The sequence below is a fragment of the Manacus vitellinus genome, unplaced genomic scaffold, assembly GCF_001715985.3.
Source record: "Manacus vitellinus isolate BGI_N305 unplaced genomic scaffold, ASM171598v3 scaffold_5_pilon, whole genome shotgun sequence".
Lineage (NCBI taxonomy): Eukaryota > Metazoa > Chordata > Aves > Passeriformes > Pipridae > Manacus > Manacus vitellinus.
The window spans coordinates 992,204-1,013,935 of NW_021940682.1; the positions used below are offsets into that span (position 1 = coordinate 992,204).

At 41.9% G+C, this 21,732-nt stretch overlaps 2 protein-coding genes across 3 annotated transcripts in view; both read left to right on the plus strand.

Annotated features, from left to right (window-relative positions):
* Window positions 1-3,348: 3,348 nt before the first annotated feature.
* On the plus strand, window positions 3,349-11,004 carry STRAP (serine/threonine kinase receptor associated protein). Its single transcript, XM_018080705.2, is given in 11 exon segments — window positions 3,349-3,424; window positions 3,427-3,471; window positions 4,582-4,717; window positions 5,444-5,525; window positions 5,786-5,858; window positions 6,549-6,645; window positions 7,592-7,729; window positions 8,248-8,384; window positions 9,097-9,246; window positions 9,765-9,830; window positions 10,162-11,004. Coding segments are annotated over 11 exon segments (1,053 nt in total). The 5' UTR covers window positions 3,349-3,363; the 3' UTR covers window positions 10,230-11,004.
* Window positions 11,005-13,437: 2,433 nt separating this feature from the next.
* The window catches only part of DERA (deoxyribose-phosphate aldolase), a 50,326-nt gene continuing 42,031 nt past the window's right edge, over window positions 13,438-21,732 (plus strand). For both annotated transcript variants that reach the window (XM_018080772.2, XM_018080773.2), the window contains exon 1: window positions 13,438-13,524. In XM_018080772.2, coding sequence (XP_017936261.1) covers window positions 13,494-13,524 — 31 coding nt within the window. In that variant the 5' untranslated portion in view covers window positions 13,438-13,493. The remainder of the gene's footprint in view (window positions 13,525-21,732) is intronic.

Consider the following 21,732-nt stretch of genomic DNA (forward strand, 5'->3'; position numbering starts at 1 on the left):
GGTGTTGCAGTCTGGTCGAGAGTTGTGGTTGCAGTCTGGTTAAAAAAGCGGTGGTTGCAATCTGTTTGAGAGTGGTGGATCCCACGAGTGGCTAAAAAAGTTCCAAGACTCCAAGATTATATATTCTCTGGTTCAGGCAGGAATGCCCAGTACCTCCCTCAGGGCGAAGAGTTCCACAATGGGTATGAGGACAGGAACATCCTCCTATCTTGCAGGCCTCTTAACACCCAGTTTATAGCCTGAGGAGTCAGGTGTGCTCTGGGCAGATGGTGTAAATGGTCTATTGATAACAGTTTCTGGGAAATGGCATGGAAGGCTATAGAATACAGAGTTTTGGGTTACACCCATCCAGTGATGAACTGGTCCCAGCTGTTCTAACTAGGACAAGTTCAGAATGCAAAAATCAGTTTCTGGAAGCTGCTGCAGGGGAGCTGGTGGATGGGAAATGAGGCCTGAGAGGCTGTGTGGCTGGGGCTGGTGGGCAAGTATCAGGATTTAACTGGGAATCAACCAAGTACCTACTGCTGGAAGCAGATACGGTCACTGTGTGGGATTGGTGCTCACACAATCATCTACGTGCTTGCACTGAGCCCATCTACCAGCAGAACTATAACTTTTATAAAACTGGGCAGTGGCTGATAACAATCAATACACAGGTTTCTACCCAGTACAATTATTGTCCTCAGCAGGATGATGCCCAAGGTCTGCCTTGGTCCCACAGTAGATATCAAAAGCCCATTTTAAGGATCTGTCTTTAGTGACACCTGTCATGTTCCTTACTAGAATTTTCATGTTCCTGCAACATATGAAAAACTTAATACATAATAGTACCCAATAGTTCTGCTTGGCCTAGTGGGATTTCTAATGTCTATGTCTATATTTTATAGGTTTCATATCTCCACGATTTTTCTCCTTTTCTGATTTTCAGTTTACTGTCAAATTGGAAATATTTTTGCCTTTCTCTGCCTGTTATAGATTTTGTGTCTTCCTAAGTGGATGTCATGTTGTTGCTTTGTGCAGGTGAAAAATCATGCTCCATTTAATAGAGGACAAAATCAATCAAAGCTATGAAATCATTACAAATAAACATCCCTAAACACAATATTCCTCTTCTTTCCATTCCTCAACCTTGAATTTTAAGCAGGTAATTTAAATTGACTGTTTTTATCTGTCCTGACCACAGGATCTCTTTTTTCTCACTCAAAAAGTTAATAAGATCATTTACCAGAGGAGTTTTTTTAAAGTGTAAACCCAAACAGCATTTCTAACAAGGAGACATAACCCCATGTTTAGATAAGGTTTTGAAAAATGTAAATGCAAAAGTAATAAATCTTGGTTTAGTCCTTTCAAATACAATTTAGATCTCTACTTATTTTTATCCCTAGTTGCTGCCCCATTCCTATAAATGTACTTTTTGCTGTGCAATGACTCTACTCACAATCAAAACAGATGTACAGGTAGGAACAAAGGAAAAATAATGGAGACTAGAACAAACAGAGAACATACAGGTAAGGTTTAGTACACTAAGACTAATATACCATGACATTTTAGAAACGCTGCTATAATATAAAGTACAAAAAATGTACTGAAGAAAAATATTTTATACATTAAGCTCTCAAAGTATTCACAAGGGTGGGATAAAATACAATAAAAAAATTCCTCAGTCACAGAGAAACACGAGAAACACACATTTCGGGAATTCTATTTAAACATAACTTTTAATGTTAAAAGCTTTTGGAGATGCATCTGAATTTCCCATGATTTTAATCTGTGGTCTGAGACTTAAGAGATTCAGCTACTGGCCAGTGTCAAAGTACAGTAAGAGACTGGTATCACTGTTAGGAAAAAATTCAGAAAATCTTAAAGACACTGTAAAGGTCTATGTGGTAATCTGGCTCTGTGTGGAAAAACTGGAAATGTCAGTTACAGTGTTAGTACATGAAATTACAAAATCATGAGGAGTTACTTTTGAGAACTCTTGGGTGGTAAATGAAATACTAGAAGAAAGTGAAAAGTGGTGCCTATTTAAATAGAGAAGCTGTGAAAGATAACTGTGAAGTTATCCTAAACTTCAATTATCCGTTAATGATTTAAATGCTTTTCCTAATTGTAACACTTAAAAGGAGATCAGTAACTGTCAGTAAAATTCTGGTTTTAGCCTGTTTTAATAGAAACACCACTGCCTAGTCTTTATGGCTGGTGACACATCTTCAAATGCCATCCTTCAGATGCTTCTGAGGGCAAGTTCAGACACCACCATCAGCTTGCCTCCCTTCTCTTTTATGCCAACCCAGCTGGGTGCTGCAATATGTCCCCAAAATCCTTACATCCCTTCAGCGTTTTCCCATCACCTTCCCGGCTGAAAAGGCCTATCGGACCCCGCAGTGAGCCGGGAGAGGAGCCCGCCCTACAGAAAGAGCCGGGCTGCGCAGCAGTCACAAGTATTGAGGCCGTGTTGCTGAGAACACAGCTGTGCTGGGCAGGGCACGTCTCCAGGATGAAGGACCAACCACCACCTCCCTAAGATCCTGCTTTATGGTGAACTTGCCACCGGCTGCCACAAGAGACGAGCCCCGAAGAGAAGATACAAGGACTCCCTGAAACAACATCTCAGCCTTGGCCACATTGGTCATCATAACTGGTCTACTCTGGCCTCCAGTCGGGAGGCCTGGAGACACACCATCTATAACGCTGCTGTCTCCTTTGAGAACGCCCGCAGGGTCACTCTCGAGGAGAAAAGATAATGCAGAAAGAATCATGTCTTGCGGAATATACCATCTAAGGAGTCTTTTTGCTGTGCCTTTTGCAATCGGACCTGTCTATCTCATATTGGCCTCATAAGCCACCAGTGTGCTTGTAATAAGTGTGGATAGAGCCTTCCTTAATCTTCGCTCGCAAAGCCCAGCCATGATGATCATTTGCTGCCCGTTTGGGAAGCGAGCGGAGGAGCACCACGGGGGCACAAAGAACTCATTGGGACAGAGCTGGACACGGGCAGGTGGGCAGGGGAGGTGGGCAGGGCAAGGCGGGAACTGGAACCGATTTATGCGTAACATCAACGACTGAAAAGCCAGTGCGAGGCTTCAAGAGGAGCACTGAGACGCCCCGGACTCAGCCCTAGGGTGGGCTGCCAATGAAACGGGACGGCAAACACGCCGTTTTCCGCAGGAAGCGGGATGACGGGACGGAAATCACGGCTCGCCCACAGGCGGGATTTCCCCTCCTCTCGGCCAGGCCGCGCCCCGCCCGTGACGCGCGTCCGCCCGGCAGCGCTTTCCTGCCCGTCACTTCCCGCGCCGCCGCCGCCGCTCCCGCCGGGCCGGACCGACCCGTGTCCCTGCCCAGCCCGCACCCCCGCCCGCCATGGCCATGAGGCAGACCCCGCTCACCTGCTCCGGGCACAACCGGCCCGTGGTGGACCTGGCCTAGGCGCGTCCCCCTACGGATATTTCCTGATCAGCGCCTGCAAAGGTTGAGGCGGACCGGGCCGCTTTGTCCGGCGGGGCCCGGCGAGAGGCGGGAGAGCCCGGGGTGGCTTCGGGGAGACCGGGTGGGTCGGGGAGCCCCGGGGTGGGTTGCGGGGGAGCCCCGGGGTGGGTTCGGGGCGAGCCCGGGGTGGGTTCGTGGGGAGACCGGGGTGGCTTCGGGGAGCCCCGCTGCTCGCAGGGCCGCGCCTCGCCGGCCCGGGGGGCTGTGCCTGGGGGGCCCTGTCCGTGACACGGCTCGGGAGCTGTGGAATGACGGCGGGAGCGCGCGGCGGGTGTTCGTGCTGCTTCCATGGCCGGGTTATCCCGGGGGGTGTCGGAGCCCCGCGAGCGCCCGGCCGGGATCCGAGCTGCTGAGGGGGTGGGAAGCGTCCACAGGGGGTTATTGGTTAAACTTCCCGTTTCTACCGTCTGTGCCCACGGGCTGTGGGTCCAGAGTGAGCTCCCGTGTGGGCAGGGCAGCTGCCTTGCTGCACTCGGAGTGATGAGGACTCTCTCAGTGTGTGAATAGCACTGCCTCTTCGTACATGTATATATTAATCTTATGTATGCACACATTTTAAAGGACGTTCCTTTCTGCCTTGAAGTGCTTCCAGATGAGCTCTGCACTCTTTGGTAGCCCCCAGAAAAAAAAAAATATAGGAAAGGCTTTGTATTAGTACTTCATTTTTATCTCTCTCTGTTTAAACATATCTCATTGCAAACATGAGGCTGTGCCTGCATACAGGCAGCCTGATAATATTGTTCCAAACTAAAAAAAACAAATCTGTCCTGCCTGAAGAAAACTTTAGTAAAAATAAAACTCGAATATTCCCTTCTATCTTAACACAAACCCAAAGAAAACTTTAGTCAGAAAACTTTTATTTCGTTTGCATAAGTATTTGAATGTGTATACTGTTCAGATGTATGCAGCAAGTACAGCTGCACAGCTAAGCTATTTAGCTAAGCTCTTTTACAAAGAATGGCTTCATAAAATAATGAGGTATTTCCACGTGCTGGTGCAAGGGAATATTAAAAAAAACAAACAAACAAACAAAACCACCCCAGTTTTCTTCTTTTACCATGTTACCTGAATGTTGGTTTTGTTTCTGTGAAGATGGCAAGCCTATGCTGCGTCAGGGAGACACAGGGGACTGGATTGGCACGTTTCTAGGCCATAAAGGTGCTGTTTGGGGTGCCACTTTGAACACAGACGCCACTAAAGCAGCAACAGCAGCAGCTGATTTTACAGCGTGAGTGATTAACTGTCTTTGTGGTCTGTATTTTGATTTTAGTCTGTAGTGCTCTTTGGTGACATGATGTAGCTGTACCTAATTACTGGTTCATTTTTTTTTTCTTTAGTAATTATTAGCTTATTTTTGGCTAGCCAAATTAAAACCTAGACTTTTAGCATCTTGAAAGCAGCTACAGTTAATTCCAACATGATGAACAACTGTGATTGCTTCTTGATATGCTTAATTACTGTACTGCTTTGCTAGAATAACTTTTCTATGCAGCTCTAATTTCTGGCACTGTAGTTAGAGTAGACTTGAAAGAGTGATTTTACTTTGTTTCTAGCAGTTAGCCTCTTTTTATTATAAGAAAATTCTAGTGAATAATTTCTTTGATGTTTATAGTGGTGTTTGTGCTGTTTGCAGTATAAATTAAAATTGGCAAGATGGATCTTGTTAGTAAAAGGCAATCTCTATTAATAAAGTTGCAGAGAAGAACTGCTCTTAAAACTAAAATGCTCATTAGTCTACATGGTCCTGAAAAAGAGGATAAAGGAAGGTTATGGGTTAGTCCAAAAAAAGCTTTAGTAAAAACATATAACGTATTCTTGGGGAATAACTGAGTTATAACTTATAAGATAAAATGTTATAATGGCATCAGGAAATATTGCTTACAAACTCATGTGACTGTCCAAGTTCATTTGTCCTGGTGCTTCTAAAATATGAATGTTTCCTCTTGCTGTTTAGCAAAGTGTGGGATGCTGTGTCAGGCGATGAACTCATCACATTGGCTCACAAACACATTGTCAAAAGTGTGGATTTTACACAGGTATGAGAAACCTTTATACCTTATACACCAGGAAAGTAAACCTTTGAGTATGTTCTGCTGTGAAGTTACTTTTCTGCTTTTTACATGTGTATCTCAACAGGCAAATAATTAACATACCACTGCTCGTTTTTAAGATTGTAGATTAAATGCAGTAAGGGTATTAGAAGCTGTCTGAGAGAAAGAACTGTTATTTTAACTCACAGATGAAGGCTGGTATTTTGAATCAAAATAGAGTTGACTCTCTGTAACTTCTGTTTCAGGATAGCAATTATCTGTTAACAGGTGGACAAGATAAGCTCTTGCGTATCTATGACCTGAGCAAGCCAGAAGCAGGTGAGTCTGCTTTTAGAACTGACTCTTGTTTCTTTGGAGTTGAATACAAGCTCTGAAATTAAAGAGTTATTTTCTGTTATGAGTCACAAAAGACAAAGTTGAGGATTGTTTTACAAATGTAGTATCTGTACCTTTTGCTACAGTAAGGTCATAGAATTATAGAATGGTTTGGGTTGGAAGGGTCCTTAAGACCTTAAGATCATCTTGTCTCCAGCCCCCCTAGACTAGGTGGCTTAAAGCCCCATCCAGCCTGGCCTTGAACACTTCCAGGGATGGGTCATCCATAACTTAAAGTTTATCTATAATGGACTTCAAGCATAGCATGTTTCAATTCAATGCAGACTAATTAAAAATAAGTCTAAATAATTAAGTTTCAGTCATCTGAAAGAAAAAAAAGACTCCACATATTTGTTTAAATTTGTGTTGATACTGAACTACTTGTGGTTAATATGAAGCTAGAGAACCTTAATGTTAACCTAGTGAAGTTTTTTAAAATTAGGCAATCAGATATCCAGTTTACAGTTTATCCTGTTTCTGGACTAAGATCTACAGATAAGGTCACAAGTGTTTGAAATAATTCTACAGTTTCTAGTAAATGGAAATCCATATAGTTTTAAGAAAGCTCCCAAACTGCTGCATGACATTATTTCATCTTCTTATATTTATTCAAATATTTGGCTTTATTTTAAGAACCTGAGGTTGTCAGTGGACATACTTCTGGCATTAAAAAGGCTTTATGGAGCAGTGATGACAAACAGATTCTTTCAGCTGATGATAAAACTGTCCGGTAAGAAGAAGTTAACTTTCAGTTTGCTAAGAAGCTCAGTTTTATTTATTGTCATAACCTATGTCAGAATATAGTTACTTTTTTTTGTTGTTGCTTTAAGGATAATCCCAGATTATTATAGTTGCATGCAATGGGATAAAAGCCTTGGAAGAGTAACTGGAAACAGTGCACAGCTGATAGAAAAAGCCCTCTTTCTTTGCCATGCTGGTAAATTGAGTAGGCCTTAGTGTTTTTATAAGGTGTCTCATCCAGTGATGGTTAAGTTTACTCTGTCTCCCGTTGGTAGGAGATGTGTTGAAACCAGATAAACCTGGGCTGCTGGGGAGATGAATTGACAAAGACCCTTCCTCAGACTGTGCTCTCCAGAAAGGATGGAAGATGTGCCTAATGGCTTCCTCAGCTTTCTGGCTGATATGACCAGTGTCATCTCATGCCTAGCAGAGCCAGCTAACGAACAAAGATTTTTACTTACAGTAGAACAATTTAATTTCTGTTTAGATAGCTCTTGGACCACTAGATAGAAAACTGTATTATCTTAAATGAATCCCTATACAGATTGGCATTAGTACCTCTTGGTCTCGTGAGGTAAAAAGGCAGAGTGGAATTTTCAAGCTTTGCTTCTAGAAAGATCTGTTGCTTAGGAGATTTAAACCAAGATTTTTAATCTCCAAGAGAATCCTTGAGTAGTTAACTGGTGTGTGTACCATTTAATGTCGTTGCTTTAAACTGCAAATGTAAAATTATTTTGTAAAGGAGGTTTGTCTTAAGCTTGGCCTAGGTGACAATGCAGATAATGCCCCTGAAAATCTGAAAGTACCTGTGGAATCAAATCCCGTTCTTCAGATGCCTTTTTTGATCCAGGTCTTGCCATGGATGGGAGATGAAAATTGCTTGACTTGCTGAAGTAATCTGAGAGTCTTCTTTTTCCTTTTTGTTTCCCTTTAAGCCTTTGGGACCGGAGTACCATGACTGAAGTGAAGTCACTAAATGTTGCCATGTCAGTGAGCAGCATGGAGTATGTTCCAGAAGGACAGATACTTGTGATAACCTATGGGAAGACTATTGCTTTTCATAGTGCAGAAACGTGAGTGCACAACACAGACTTTTCACAGGTTGTGTAATGGGGATGAAAACTGACAGTACAAGGCTAAAATCACCAAGCTGTCAGAACTGGCATCAGTGGACATCTTTTCTTGAATGCTTCTGCCTTAAAATAGTGAAACCTAACTGTCTGTAAGGTGCTAGGCTGTAAGGGTTTGGTGCCATTTTTTGTTTCACACTAGCTGTAATTTTGGTTAAATACATTTAAGCCAGATTTCAACGCATTGCTTTTCAGAGAACTTATTTATACATCTTTATGATATCTTAAGAAAGAAGTTATATGCTTAAACATATTCCAGAAAGTAGTTCTGAATGTGTGAGCTTTTGTTTTGTTTATTCTACCTGGATGAGCATGGTTTTTGAGTATTAAAACTTGCTTCAGAAACTCTGGGGGGTTGTATTTATTTTTCTGAAAAGCAACTGAGATTAGTAAAATCACAGTTTCTTTGCTCTCAGGATTTCTTGTTAAATTAACTTTATTAACAAACTTTTCTCCCTCAGTCTAGAGCAGATTAAATCATTTGAAGCACCTGCTACAATCAATTCTGCATCACTTCATCCTGCAAAAGAATGTTTGGTTGCAGGCGGCGAAGATTTTAAACTCTATAAATATGACTATAATACAGGAGAAGAATTAGGTATGTTTGTTTCCTACAATCAAAAAGGAGTTATGAAATGGGTATCCATTAAATAATGACTAGTAAATGAAGCTGCTGTGCACAAATAAGGTGTTAGCATAGCATGCTGTGCAAGAGGGTGAAAAGGTATATTACCAGTTTAAGCATTTTTTCCTATCTCAGTATACCCAACATTATTCTTCTAGAACTAATTAAAACCTACATTCAGAAGCTCTTTGCACCTATTTAAAAAAAAAATCATGTTCAGTATTGCTTCTGTGTGTTAACTTGAGCATCATACTATAGCATTCATTAGATATGTCAGCTGCCTTTATGAAAAATGTGGTACATGCTGGCCAAATTTATTTGAAACAAAAAGCATGTTTCCAAGTTTTTTCATTGATCCTGTCCTTGTTTAAAATTGTATGTGTGTGGAGTGAGTGGTTGAAGGAACAGAGCATGTGTATTTTGTGCTGCTGGCTTGCTTTGTAGTATTGTCTAGAATAAACAAGCACCTTTTTTCTTGCAGTTAATGAAACATTAATATTTTACCTAAATTAGACATTGCTGAGATACCAATTCATGGAAGCTTTGTTTTGTATCAGAAGCTAGTTACTGAGAAAGTGCCCTCTCATCAGTGGTTTTTTTCCTCCTCTTCTGATCGGTTTGTACTTAATAATTTCAGTTGTTGGCTGAAATCTGAAATTTATGGTCTTGGTATGTTGTGTTATAGAATCTTACAAAGGGCACTTTGGTCCAATTCACTGTGTGAGATTTAGCCCTGATGGAGAGTTATATGCAAGTGGCTCTGAGGATGGTACACTAAGGCTGTGGCAGACAACAGTAGGAAAAACCTATGGTCTTTGGAAATGTGTAGTTCCTGGTAAGTGTCTGCTTGTTCCTGGTGAAACTTGGCTGCTCCATGGGTGCTTTTTAAATAATATCTATTATTAATGGTAAACAATTCTTGCAGCAACTGCTGTCTTCTGAGGGTTTCTGTACTCACTCATATCTGATAGATTTAAGGATGTACCTTTGTAGCTATAATGTAAGCAATTAATCCTGTAAGCTTTTTGTATAGAGACACTTTGTGTGGATATTTAAGCAAATAGTCTGATGTATTTTTATGTGAATGAGCAAGAAACATGCAATACCACCTTCATAATTCTGAAAGGGATAATCTCTAGAAAGAAGTATGGGTGGTAGTTTTATATAGTACTTTGGTTCTCTCATCTTGGGGGGAGGGAAGCAATAACTGCAAGTGAGTTTCATTAATGGAATTGCTTCATTAATGGATGTTTCTTCTCAGCACTAAATTAAGTGGAAATTACTTTTTTATTATTATTAAGGTGAATGGGTGCAACTGAAGGTACTGACTATTTTTTTTCTTCTCCTCTACAGAAGAGGAGAACGCAGAAGCAGCAAAAGCAAGGGCTACCCTTCCAGGAACTGCAGAGGAGGAAATAGGTAATGCACTGAACTGTCAGCTTCCACTCAGCTAAGTGTTAAAAGATCAGTCAGGATGATAGCATACTTTGGTGTGGAAGAGGTAGTTTCCCTCAAGTATCTTCTGGCATTTTTCACTCTTTCCAAAAGGTGTTTGAATGCATTTTCCTGAAAATCACCATGTGGTAAGTGTCAGACTGGTGCCTGGAGCTGTGCAGGCTGAACAGATGGGGTTGAATAGCTGGATCAGGCTGAATGGGAGAACAAACTGAACTGGTCTTTAAGCCACCCATGCAACATTTCTTTGGTTTATATATCTAAGGTGAAGTTAAATAAAATTCTTTTTATTTAGTTGCAGAAGAGATTGCCTCTGAAAACTCAGATACAGTGTACAGCTCAACTCCTGAAGTTAAGGCCTGATTACTGCAACTGTTACATGACACATGGACCTACAAGACTAAATCAAGTGAGCAGTGACAAACAGCAGCCTTCCAGAGTGAGCTCTCTACGTAAGGCAAAGATGGGCAGTAATTGATGAGAATGCGGTGGAACTGGCTAGGTGTTGTCTGTAAGAGAACTGAGTATCCAAATAAAAACCCAAAAGACAAGTAGTAGAGTTTTGCTGTCTTTTTGGCATGACTGCCTACTGTCTTTTCAAAGAAGTGTGCAAGCCAAGATCCAATCTCTCCAATTTCAATTAGACTCATTGTAGTGTGCTTTCTTTATTATGGAGAAGAGATACAATGGCTTTTACCCCCCTTTTTTTTTTTTTTAATTTCCTTGAAAGTTGGAAGAATTGGCTGTAGTTGAAAAGAAGGGATTATGTACTTAAAAGTATTTGGTTCGGGTTTTGTTTCATTGTATGCTGCTTCTGAATGTTTAACTGTTTTCAGTTGTCTAAATAAAATGCCTCTCAAAACTCGTACGTCACTGTTGAGCATTGGGTTCGTGAAATGGAAAAGCAACCAAATTAATCACGTAATCCTTTCTAGCATCTTGGTTTTGTACTATACAGAGGGAAAGCAAAAGAATGTTTTAGTGTTGGTACAGAGGGTGGCAAGTTCTTTGATCTGTAAGCTTTGTGTCTTTTTTTTATTCTTTAAAGTTTGAATGTAAACGTGAGTCTCTAAAATGAAAAACAGCAAAAACTCCTAAATTAAATGTGCTGCCTGAAATATTTGGTTGTACATGAAAATCTCAGAAGTTGGCTGCGAATCTGTATAAAGCTTGGGTTTAGTCATCCAGACTGGATAAAAAAGTTACTCTTTCAAGGTTACAAATCATATTTTCTTCATTAAAGAAAATAATTGCTGTTCTTCCACTTGTCATTTCCTTTAATGTTATGCTGAAAGTTTTACATAATGCACTCTGTATGGAAAAAGAGAAAATTATACAGAGGTATATTTATTCACACACCTTTTTACATTTTAATATTCATACTTGTCCTTACTGTCCTTTTGGATTTTTTTCCCAAGAGTACAGTAGTGCTGTCATCTTAGAAAACTGAAGCTTAACCTTTGAACATAAATTGAAACATGGGCAGTTCTACCTGAACATAAGAAAATACTTGTGAGGGCCAGTCAAACACTGGCAGAGGCTGTGAAGTCTCCATTCCTGAAGATATTGAAAACACAACTGGACATGGCCCTAGGGAGCCTCCTGTACCTGGACCTGCTTGGAGAGGGGTGGTTGACAGAGGTCCCTTCCAGCTTCACCTGTTGGGTGGGGAGGAAATAAGAACAAAGCACAAAGTGATACTGTAAATTATGGTTTCTTAGTGCATCAGAGGTGTTAAGGGTGCATTATTTCACAGACTCTGTTCCAAAATTAGTTTTGTAATTATCTGAATTTTATTTTAAAAACTAGCAACTTCCAATCCTCTGATTTACAGCTAATTGTCTCTGCCTTATTAATTCCACTAAGGCTTTTGAGGGCTCGCAGTCTAGTACTTCATGCTAGAAACTTCCTTCTACAAGTTGAAGGATGTGTTTAAAACAAGAAATCAAAATGAAACAGAGCTATACTGAGACAGACCTAATATCTAATAATTGCCACCAAAACACTGCAAGAAATTAAAAGAACCCCAAAGCAACCAAAGTATGTGAAAGCTTGTAACTTCTGCACTGTTTTAATGTATTCTAAAGTACACAGTGCAAATGGTATATATTCCTTGTAGAGTGACTACTGTCTTTGAAGAGTTGCTTCTCAAAGCACACGTGTAGTTTTGGTAGGGGAAACGCAGAAAAAGTGTCCTCGGTTTTCAGAGCTGTGACCCTCTGCTGCTTTAGCTGATCCTGTTGTTTGTGGTTTCTTTGTTAGCACCGAGCAAGTAGGGCTGAAGCTGAAAGAAGTTTCACGTAAATGAGAGTATTAGGGCATGGTCTTAAGCTCTGCCAGGGGAGGTTGGATATTAGGAAGAAATTCTTTACAGAGAGGGTAATCAGGCACTGGAACGGGCTGCCCAGGGAAGGGGTGGATTCTTTGTCCCTGGAGGTTTTTAAGATCAGCCTGGATGTGCCACTTAGTGCCATGGTAACCACGGTGGTAGTGGATCAAGGGTTGGACTTGATGATCTCGGAGGTCCTTTCCAACCTGGCTGCTTCTATGATTCTATGATTAACAATGTTTAATACTTCTTTTTTTTGTGCTAGTTTGTGTCCTTATAGCTCTGGGGAAAAAAAAAAATTAAAGCCAAGAAGTTGTCGGTGGCTTTGTTATCGGACTTCCATTTTTGCAGGTGTCACTACAGGTGAGTAGTGACAGTACCTGAGTTTTACAGGTCAAGTTCATAGAGCCCACGCGTATGTGTGGCACTAGCTCTTCCCTGAAGATTCCACATGAAGGAACTGGAAAGTGGCTTGACTTGTGGCCACCGAAACGGGCAGGTTCGGCGTCATGTCATGTCATGGCTGGGCTTCGCTAACGAAGATTAAGGAAGGCTCTATCCACATTTATTACAAGCATGCTGGTGGCTAATGAGGCCAATACGAGATAGACATATCCGACTGCAAAAGGCACAGCAGAAAGACTCCTTAGATGGTACATTCCACAAGACATGATTCTTTCTGCGTTGTCTTTTCTCCTCGAGAGTGATCCTGTGTGTGTTCTCAAAGGAGACAGCAGCGTTATGGATTGTGTGTCTCCAGACCTCCAGATTGGAGGCCAGAGTAGATAGGTTATGTTGATCAATGTGGCCAAGGCTGAGATGTTGTTTCAGAGAGTCCTTGTATCTTCTCTTTGGGGCTCCTCTCTTGCGGCAGCCGGTGGCAAGTTCACCATGAAGCAGGATCTTAGGGAGGCAGTGGTTGGTCCTTCATCCTGGAGACGTGCCCTGCCCAGCACAGCTGTGTTCTCATCACCATGGCCTCAATACTTGTGACTGCTGCTTGTTCTAGAACAGATGTATTGGTCACATAATCTGACCAGTGGATGTTCGGCGTTATGTATCGCTAAGGGAATGGCATATCCATGTATCCATAAAGGCATGTCCCCGGAGCTCCCGCTGCCGAAGGACCGTGCTGTCGCCCTGGGGAGGCTGCTCGCTGGGTGAGCGCAGCGCTCCGGGCTCGGCGCCCACGTGGCGGTGGCGGAGAACACCCAAGGCCGGGCCGGACCCGCCGCCGCTTCCTGCCCGCGGGGCGGGGCCGAGCTCTGCCCGCCCCGCCCGGGCGGCGGCGGAGAACCATGGCGGGGCGGAACCCGGGCACCGAGCTGGGTAAGGGCTGCCGGGGGGAGCTGTGGGCTTCCGGCGGCAGCCACGGGCGGGCGGGCGAGGGGGAGCCTGGAGGCGCCGGCCCACCTCGGAGTGTAGGAGCCGGGCTGCTGCACAGCCTTGTCTGTCTGAAAAAAACAAAACAGACCTACGAGTCCTGTAGGTCTTCTAAGGTATTCCGGTGGCACGTAACCGGGAGGCCGGCAGGAGGCTGGTTTTCCCTTTGTTACTGGAGGTTGAACACAAGTGGAGGTTTCCCTGTGTCACACGGGACTTTGGCTGGAAGGGTTCCGAGCAGGTGACAGGTTGTAGGGGCTCCACAGCCCCCAGTCCTGTCACAAAGCTGGACTTGCTCCTCTCTCACACACCTTGCTGGTTCTCACGGAGCAATCCTCCCTACTCTCCTTCTTCCCAAGGGATTCAAAACACTTAATTAGTTGGATTCATATTTGCAAATCTGAGACTTCACCTCTTCTTATCATTCTCCTTGTTGCTTGCTCTCTGAGGAGTGATAGGGATTTTCCGGGTGGTCTCCAAGCCCGAAAGTTGGCTCTGCCTCGGGTGTAGCAGAGAGCAGCCAAAAAAGGGTTTCTCTGGAGCAATTAGGAGAATTTCTCTTCTGCTCGTTGCCGGGAAAAGAGCTTCAGCTTTCTCACTTCTCCACCCAGCAAAACCCAGCTGCAGCAGTGGAATGAACTGAAGGGATGAGCCTTCCTACAGTCTGCCTTTAAGGTGTGATAATTCGGTCAGCGTGAGTAAGTGGACAATTAAGTGGAGGAGATACAGGGGTGGCATCACGGCAGATGGGAAGCAAAGCTGGTGTGGGACAGGGATATCTGTGAGTGCGAGCAGAGTTCAGGAGGCCGTGCTGCACGGGGTGTCATGTGGCTGCACTCCTATCACCAGAACAAGCACAGGCATTTTTACAGAATTAACATGCAGTTTAAATTATTAACTTGTGGACAAATGAGAGTTGACTGCTTTTTCATTCACTGAAATCATGGACGTGTTGCAACTCCTAGAAGTGAGCTGTCTAATTGCTCTCTGATGTGCTTGTTTGTGGGCTCTTTGTAGGGGGGGGTGAGTTTCATCCGTAGCCACCTGAACAGCATCTGTTTGCTGAAACAAACATGTTAATGACATAGTGACAAAACTTCTGTGTCTGTTAGAAAAACAAGCTAGCACAAAGTTTGCAAATACACTCCAGTTATTTTAAACTAGGTGTGTGGCATGCTTTTTCTTACTGTGAACTCAGTCTTACAATTAATTGTTGGTATGTGTGGGGAGTTCAGAAACTTGAATGTGAAGCCAGTTCATTCTTATCAAGCAGTCATCCTCCAAGAGGCATACACTCAAGGAAGATCCTACTGTCCAGTGGGAAATTATTGGAATAGATGGGCAACCTCACTAACAGTTGGCTGGATCTTGCTGTGCAGCCACAGTCAAGGGAAAAGTGTTCAATGTGCAGCTGACCAGCACAACATAATCACTGTTTTTTTGCACCCAGTAAAATAATCTTTGAGTATATTCCAAATACTTTCTATAACACTGTCTTCTCCTGTTAAGTAGCCCTTCCCTGCCTAAGAGTCAGAGTCAAGTAATGCCCAAGATTATCAACAGAGAGCACAGAGCAAGGGATGTCTTCAGGGCTGCACTATGTGGCCTCTTCCAGCTGCAGCTGATTTACCTGGAAAGGCCACTGCCCTCAGATTATCAGCAGATACTTGTTGCCATCCCTTCCCAGTGATCTTTATTTAAACCAGTTGTGGTCAAAATGAGCTGAGTTGGATGCTTGGGACAGGTGTTAGTAGGGGAATGGTGTGGTGACCACATTTAAGTGGCAGCTTCTAGCAGCTGCTTTAAAGGTAGAACTGAATCTCCCTGCCATTTACTCTCCTGCTAAATACACATCTGAAATACAGCAATATTCTTAATACAGCACTTAACATATCCTACTTAATGCTGTACCCTAGCTGGTAGCAGTATTCAAAAAGAGTGTGTTAAACCCTTACCTTTATCTTTCGTGGTTGCTAACAATACCCACTGCTAATAAATAACTAATAAATAACTGCTTCTGTGATTTAGGCACTTCAGTTTTTGAAGGTTTTTCAAACTTGTGGCAGCAGCTTTAACAGTAATTCAAGTGATTTGCCCTGTGTCTCACACAGCATTTTGTAGGATTATAGTTTTCTAACAGGGACATCTAGTGGTAAAATATATTTTACTTAAACATATATTATTTGAGTCCTTTTCTGTGTCTATTTCTGTGCTTGCTACATGTCATTACTTAAGCAGTAAATTTCTGATCCTGCTGTCAGAAAGCATCTATTTGTTTATCAACAAACCAAGCTCTTCAGAAATCATGAAATGCAGTGCTTTTCCATGTGTTTGTTGTTTTTTTGTTTTTGTAAAATAAATATATTTTTGTAAAAGCCCTTAAATCCTTCCCTCCTTCCCATCACTGTGCATTTGTAGAAGAAGGTGTTTGCTTGGGATAAAGAACAGGTATGTGTTCCACAGATGAAGACACTGATGTGCACAGTCAGAGGGTCACTAGCCTAATACACTGATACATTTGCCATCACAAAGTCATGAAAAGAAGCCAGATAAAGAATTTTACAAGTTTTTCATTCCACAGGGACTGTTTATGGAGTCATTCTTGTGTACTTGGGTTCACCACGATGCCTGCAGGGCCTGAAAGGCCTTTCCTGCTCTGCTCACAAGGTTGCTCGGTTATAATAGACCAGACGTCTCATGTTTTGCCATATTTCAGAAAGGTATCAGATGCCACTTTTTAATGCCACTTCACAACAAAATAGTGAAAGATGTCAACGAGTATCTGATTTATATGTGTAAGCTAGTACCATACTTCTTTGGTTTGGGGATGCAGACATATGGGTTTTCTGTTCCCTGCAGGTGCAATTTTGATGGAACGACTTCAGAAGTCGTGGAGAAAGACCTTTAGTAACCTTGATTAGAGGCAGAAAATGGCAAAATAGAAAGTTTAAAACCAGGCAGTGTTATCTACTGTATTTATCATTTGTTATTCTGGTAAAAGGGTAAATGGCCCGACCAACCTAATTGCCTTCCATAGTAAAATGACTGGATATGTTGACAAGGGGAGAGCAGTGGATGTCATTTAATTCTACTTCAGCAAGGCTTTTTACACTGTCTTGCAGTATTTTGTATCCAAGTTGAGACATTTGGATGAACAGATACTGAAATAGTTGAAAACCTGGTCTGATGGTTGGGCTGAGAAGATGATGGTCAATACTCTGCTTTGGGGCTGGTACCAAGCAGGGCATTACAGGCATCTAGCCTGGGACTTGGCCTGTTTAACATTCTTTTCAGTGACTTTGAAGGGGCAGTGGCTTGTTTGCAAAAAGTTAGCATAAAGTTTGCAAATGAGACTGAATTAGCCAGATTGTTTAGAGGGACCCAAACTGGCTGGGAAAATGGGTCAACAGATGTCCAGCAGGCCCAGAGACAGAGCCCTGCCCCTGGAAGGACAAGTCCCAGCAGCCACATGGGGCCTCCTGGGATGTTCCAGTGGGGACATGGACAGTAGTTCATGGGGAGAGAGGGACTGTCCCTTCTGCCCAGCACTTGTTAGAGCATCCCTGGAAGACTGTGTCCAGTTTTCTTGCTTCATAATAGGAAAAGGAGATTGATGACCTGTCACAACTTCAGCAAAGGGATGCCACAGTGGGTCCAGGGCTGGAGCAGTTGCCCTGTGAGGAAATGCTGATGGAGCTGGGTGGGTTCAGCCTGGGGAAGCAATGGCTTTTGGGGGTCCTGACAGCTGCCAGCTCATCCCTGCAGGGAGTGTACTAGAAGGCAGAGCTGTGCTCTTCCACAGCATTGCTTGATGAGATGAAGTAAGACAGCAGCCAGAGAAGTTCATACTGGATATAAGGAAAAACTTTTTCATACAGAAGAGTCCAATGGTGGCACAGGTTGCCCAGAGAGGCTGTGCAGGCTGCATCTTTGGGGACTCTCAAAACCTCATTGAGCAAAGCCCTCAGCAGCCTGAGCTCAGTGCTGATGCTGCATTGCACAGGAGTTTGGACAAGTGACCTTCAGAAACCTTCCAGCTCAAATTATTGTATATGTTTTTTTACCTCTATGTGTGTATGTATGTCTGTGTATATGTGTATATACATGTATGTCTGTGTATTCTGAGCAATGAGTGACTGTTGTTTTGCAATGTTCTTGGATCTAAAAAAAACCCAAAATCTATCTGTGTTGCTCAGACCCTCTAATTGAAGGGCCAGAAATACATTCATTATGTTTCAATTGATATTTTTAATTATAGTTGGTATTTCTGAGCCATTTACATGTGAGAGCTAGCCTGTTGGTAACTGGCATTTAGATAATGAAGTGTTGCATCCCTTTCAAGACAACATAATTCTGTTCTAATATATTAATAGCTGGTTTTAGCCTGTACTGTGGCTCTGGTTCTTCACTGTTCCTTTCTAACACCTTTTGAATCTGCTGGATAATTTTAGTCAAATTTGAAGGACAGGTAGATGTCTCTGAAATAAGTAAGGCACTGGGTGGAGTGACCAAATTAGTCCCTCTGTTGAGAGAAAGGCAGGCACAGATCAGCATTCACATGAATTTTCATTGCAAGTTGTTTGTTTGGGCTTTATGCAAGTAACAACATCCTGCTTTAGTCCATGGTTGTAGGGACTATGTCAGGACAGCTGAGTTATTGGAGTGAGGAGAGGTCTCAAGCCAGGGAAGAAGAGAAGGAACAACAGGGGACTTGGATCTGCAGGAGACCAGGCCCCTATATCTGCAGCTTTCTTTCTGAGGAAAGACTTGTCAGTGTTTTTCAAAGTGCTTTGGAGGATACCAGGATCCACTGTGTGATTTCACTAATGTCACAAGATAGTAGAGCTGATTTCTAGCTCAGGGCTTGTGCTTTCATGTCCTGCATCGAGTATCTGAATGCAGGTGACTTTGAGGCTGAACTTCTTTCATATAAAGAAAAAAACATCCAAAAATAGGGACCTGTTGGTCCACAGCAAGTGTCACTATGGAAAAATAATTAAAGCTTCTGCCTCCACGAAACTGAATAACCCCCAAACCTCTAAAAAGCTTACATGGTAAGACAAGTGTAACAAGACCTGATCCTGAAGCCTTTTCTCTCTCTTCAGTGGCTTTGCTCAGCTCTGCATGGCCAGCTGGGGTCAGCCTGTGTCCAGCTGAATTACCTCGTTTCCCACTGCAGGCTCAGGACGCAGTTTCACTCACTTCTCCAGAAATAACAGCTTTCATCACTTCCCTTACTCGTTTTATCGTGTCTTCATGGTAAAAGCAGGAGCACACATGCTGTTTCTGGCACAGAGAAGGAAATAATCAGTTGGGATGCAGCTTCTTTTGGGGACAGTGCTGCCTTAAAATGCTTGTGAAACTACTGCCTCAGGCATTTTTGAGCTTTCTGTTTCACCATCTGAAGGGATGCCATCGACACATTTTTTTTAAAGCTTTTGGAAAGCTTGGTTGGTTTTATGAAGAATGTGTTAGGTACCTTAGATATTTATGTAATTATCCTAATGAAGTGGTTTTGTTTATTGTTTTCTGAGGAAATGCTTGGTATTTTTGGGTTCGTGTTCTTCAAAGAGAGGAGATGAATTTCCTGCTAAGAAATTGAATATGATTTCTTCAAATGTCTTCAGAGAAAAAAGTAAACTTGAAGAGTGATTACAGAATATTGGCTAATTAGCTGTAGTGTAACTGCTTTAATTACTTTTATCCCTGAAGCCACATGACTGTGCAGATGACTAGCAGATGACTTATTTAAAAAAAAAAAAAAAGACGTGTTCACACTGCAAGGTTAATGAGCCTAATTAAATATAGTTTTCCTTAGCCAGATACTAAATCATAAAGCTTGGGGGAGTGAGGGAGGGCAAGAATCCAAAGGCAGTCAGTTCTATTTCAAATAATGGTTTTATTCTGATTTTTAATGGGAAAAAAAATTGCTGGAATTGTGATTGGTTTTGCTGAATAGAGATACTTACATCTAAGGATTTGATGAGACCTCACATGGCAAACTTTGAAAGTCTATTTTGAGACGATTACACTGAGACATATTTGTTTTCACTTGCCCATTGCTTTAATTAATGTAGAAATGGGCTTGAATAAAAGGTCTGTGTTAGATGGAAGTCTCCATCTGCTGCTGCATATTACCAGAACCTTTGTCCTTCCTTGTGCTGTGCAATTTTTATGACAACATTTTATTTCCTGTAGTAGGCCACATACTGTCTCACGTTAGGCTGTACAAAAAGGATGGAGTTCTGATTTTGTAAAATTTAATTTTTTTTTTAACTTTTCTGCTTTTGCTGTGCACAGTGGTTAGAGATCCCACACACAGAAAAATACTTGGAGGTCCAAATTCTATGATCTTTCAAGGAAACCTGTGTCTCAGGCACCAAAATTAGATATTAGACGTTACTGAGTTGCCACGTGTGAGTTACCTTCGTGGCTAGCCTTGACTTACTGAACACAGAAGGTAAAATGTGTTACACAGTGAAAGGGGCTTAAGCCAATGAACTTCATCATATTTGCAAAGAACATTTGGTCAGCTATTGCTGATCAGCTGATATTTGGTAATTTTCACAGGTGACTCTGGTCAAAGCAAAAGTAGTAACTTATTTCACTTCCACTCTTCTTCCACATCTTTTCTTCCACTAGTTATGAGTTTACCTTTTTCTTTTTTTTTTCTTTCTTTTTTCCCTTTCTCCAAATGTCATAATACTTTTTTCTTTAAGGTAATCTAGTGTGCAGTGCTCTGTGTCCTGAAAAGATTCCTCAGACCTTCTGAGTAGCTCAGAAGTCAGGTGGGGTAGATACAACACCTCTATGTGTGTTTCTACCCAATCCAGCACGTGATGAGTCCTGAATCCTCTGCAAATAATGACTAATGCAGAGTTAACCTCATGGGGGAGATTTATGTTCTTTCATTTAAATTTTCATCTCAAACTTGAATTTTCCCTATGCAGCAGACTGGGCACTGTCTTCAAATTCTCCCAAACTCTTCTACAGAAGGCTGGATTTTTTTATAAATTAATTGTTAGTTGTATTTATTGGTTGTCTTTAGTAATGTAGAAAGAATAGGCTAACTGAAAGGATCCTTATTAGAGAATGAGAAGCTGATTTTCTTCATCTAAACTTTTTTCTTTGATTTTATCACATTTCCCCAAGAGGCCAAAAGGTTACTGTGCACCCAAGCAGGGCTCCAAAGCTATAACAATAAATGGTATTATGATTAAATGATACTACCCAAGTACTTGGCACATAGTAGGAGAATCATAACACAGAGTTTGTGTTTCCTACTTTTATGTATGTATTCATTTATTTATGTATGTATGTATGCATTTATTTATTTATTTTGTTGGTTGGTTAGTTGTGTTTTCCTCCCTCATGGACTTTGTCAGTATTCCCTGTAGTGGCCCCATGGGAAGTGGTGTATAGGCACTGCAGGAACTTCAAGCTTAAGGCAACTGCAGGGGATGCAGAGGTTTTGCTAGTCTGTGTTTCAGCTGCCTGTATAGTTTGCATTTATTGATAGGCAAAAAGGAGGAAAATTCCAGCCATAGCTTTTGTAGCAATAGCTTTTCTCACCTGTTTTGCACATGTCAGCTGAGCTTCCTGCTTTTGGGGCAGAATGGATCAGCCTGTAGCTTTGAAAACACAGGGAGGCAACAAAGAGTTTGTTGTTCACCTGGTTTGCAAAGCTGCAAACCACTCCTTTTCCTTGTTGCTATGCAGTGGGTCTGATGCTAAATTCTAAAGAAATCCATAAATTCTTTAGGATTCCTTTGAAATTCCGTCATTGATTTACTTTTTCTGCTTTTAGCCAACATTTTGACCTTGTAGACACCACTCATTAATATCTTGCATGTACTAATAGGAAAGTGGTAGCACAGTAGCTCACTGTGCTCAGAACAAGATTTTATTTAGCTATTAATGCTCTTATTCTGCATTTCCAGTGAGTCATCTTTACCCTAAATTGGTTTCTCTGCGGTTTTTGTAAGTCTAGGAAAATGAGCTTTTATTTACACATACTTTGGCTAGTTATATTAGTTTTCTACTTTTTTTTTTTGCTATTAAAGCTATCAAGGGTAAGATTTCTGTACCAAATTAGTGATTTTGGCTATCAGCTTTTTTTTTTTTAAAATTTTAAACCTTTTTTTTAAATCAATA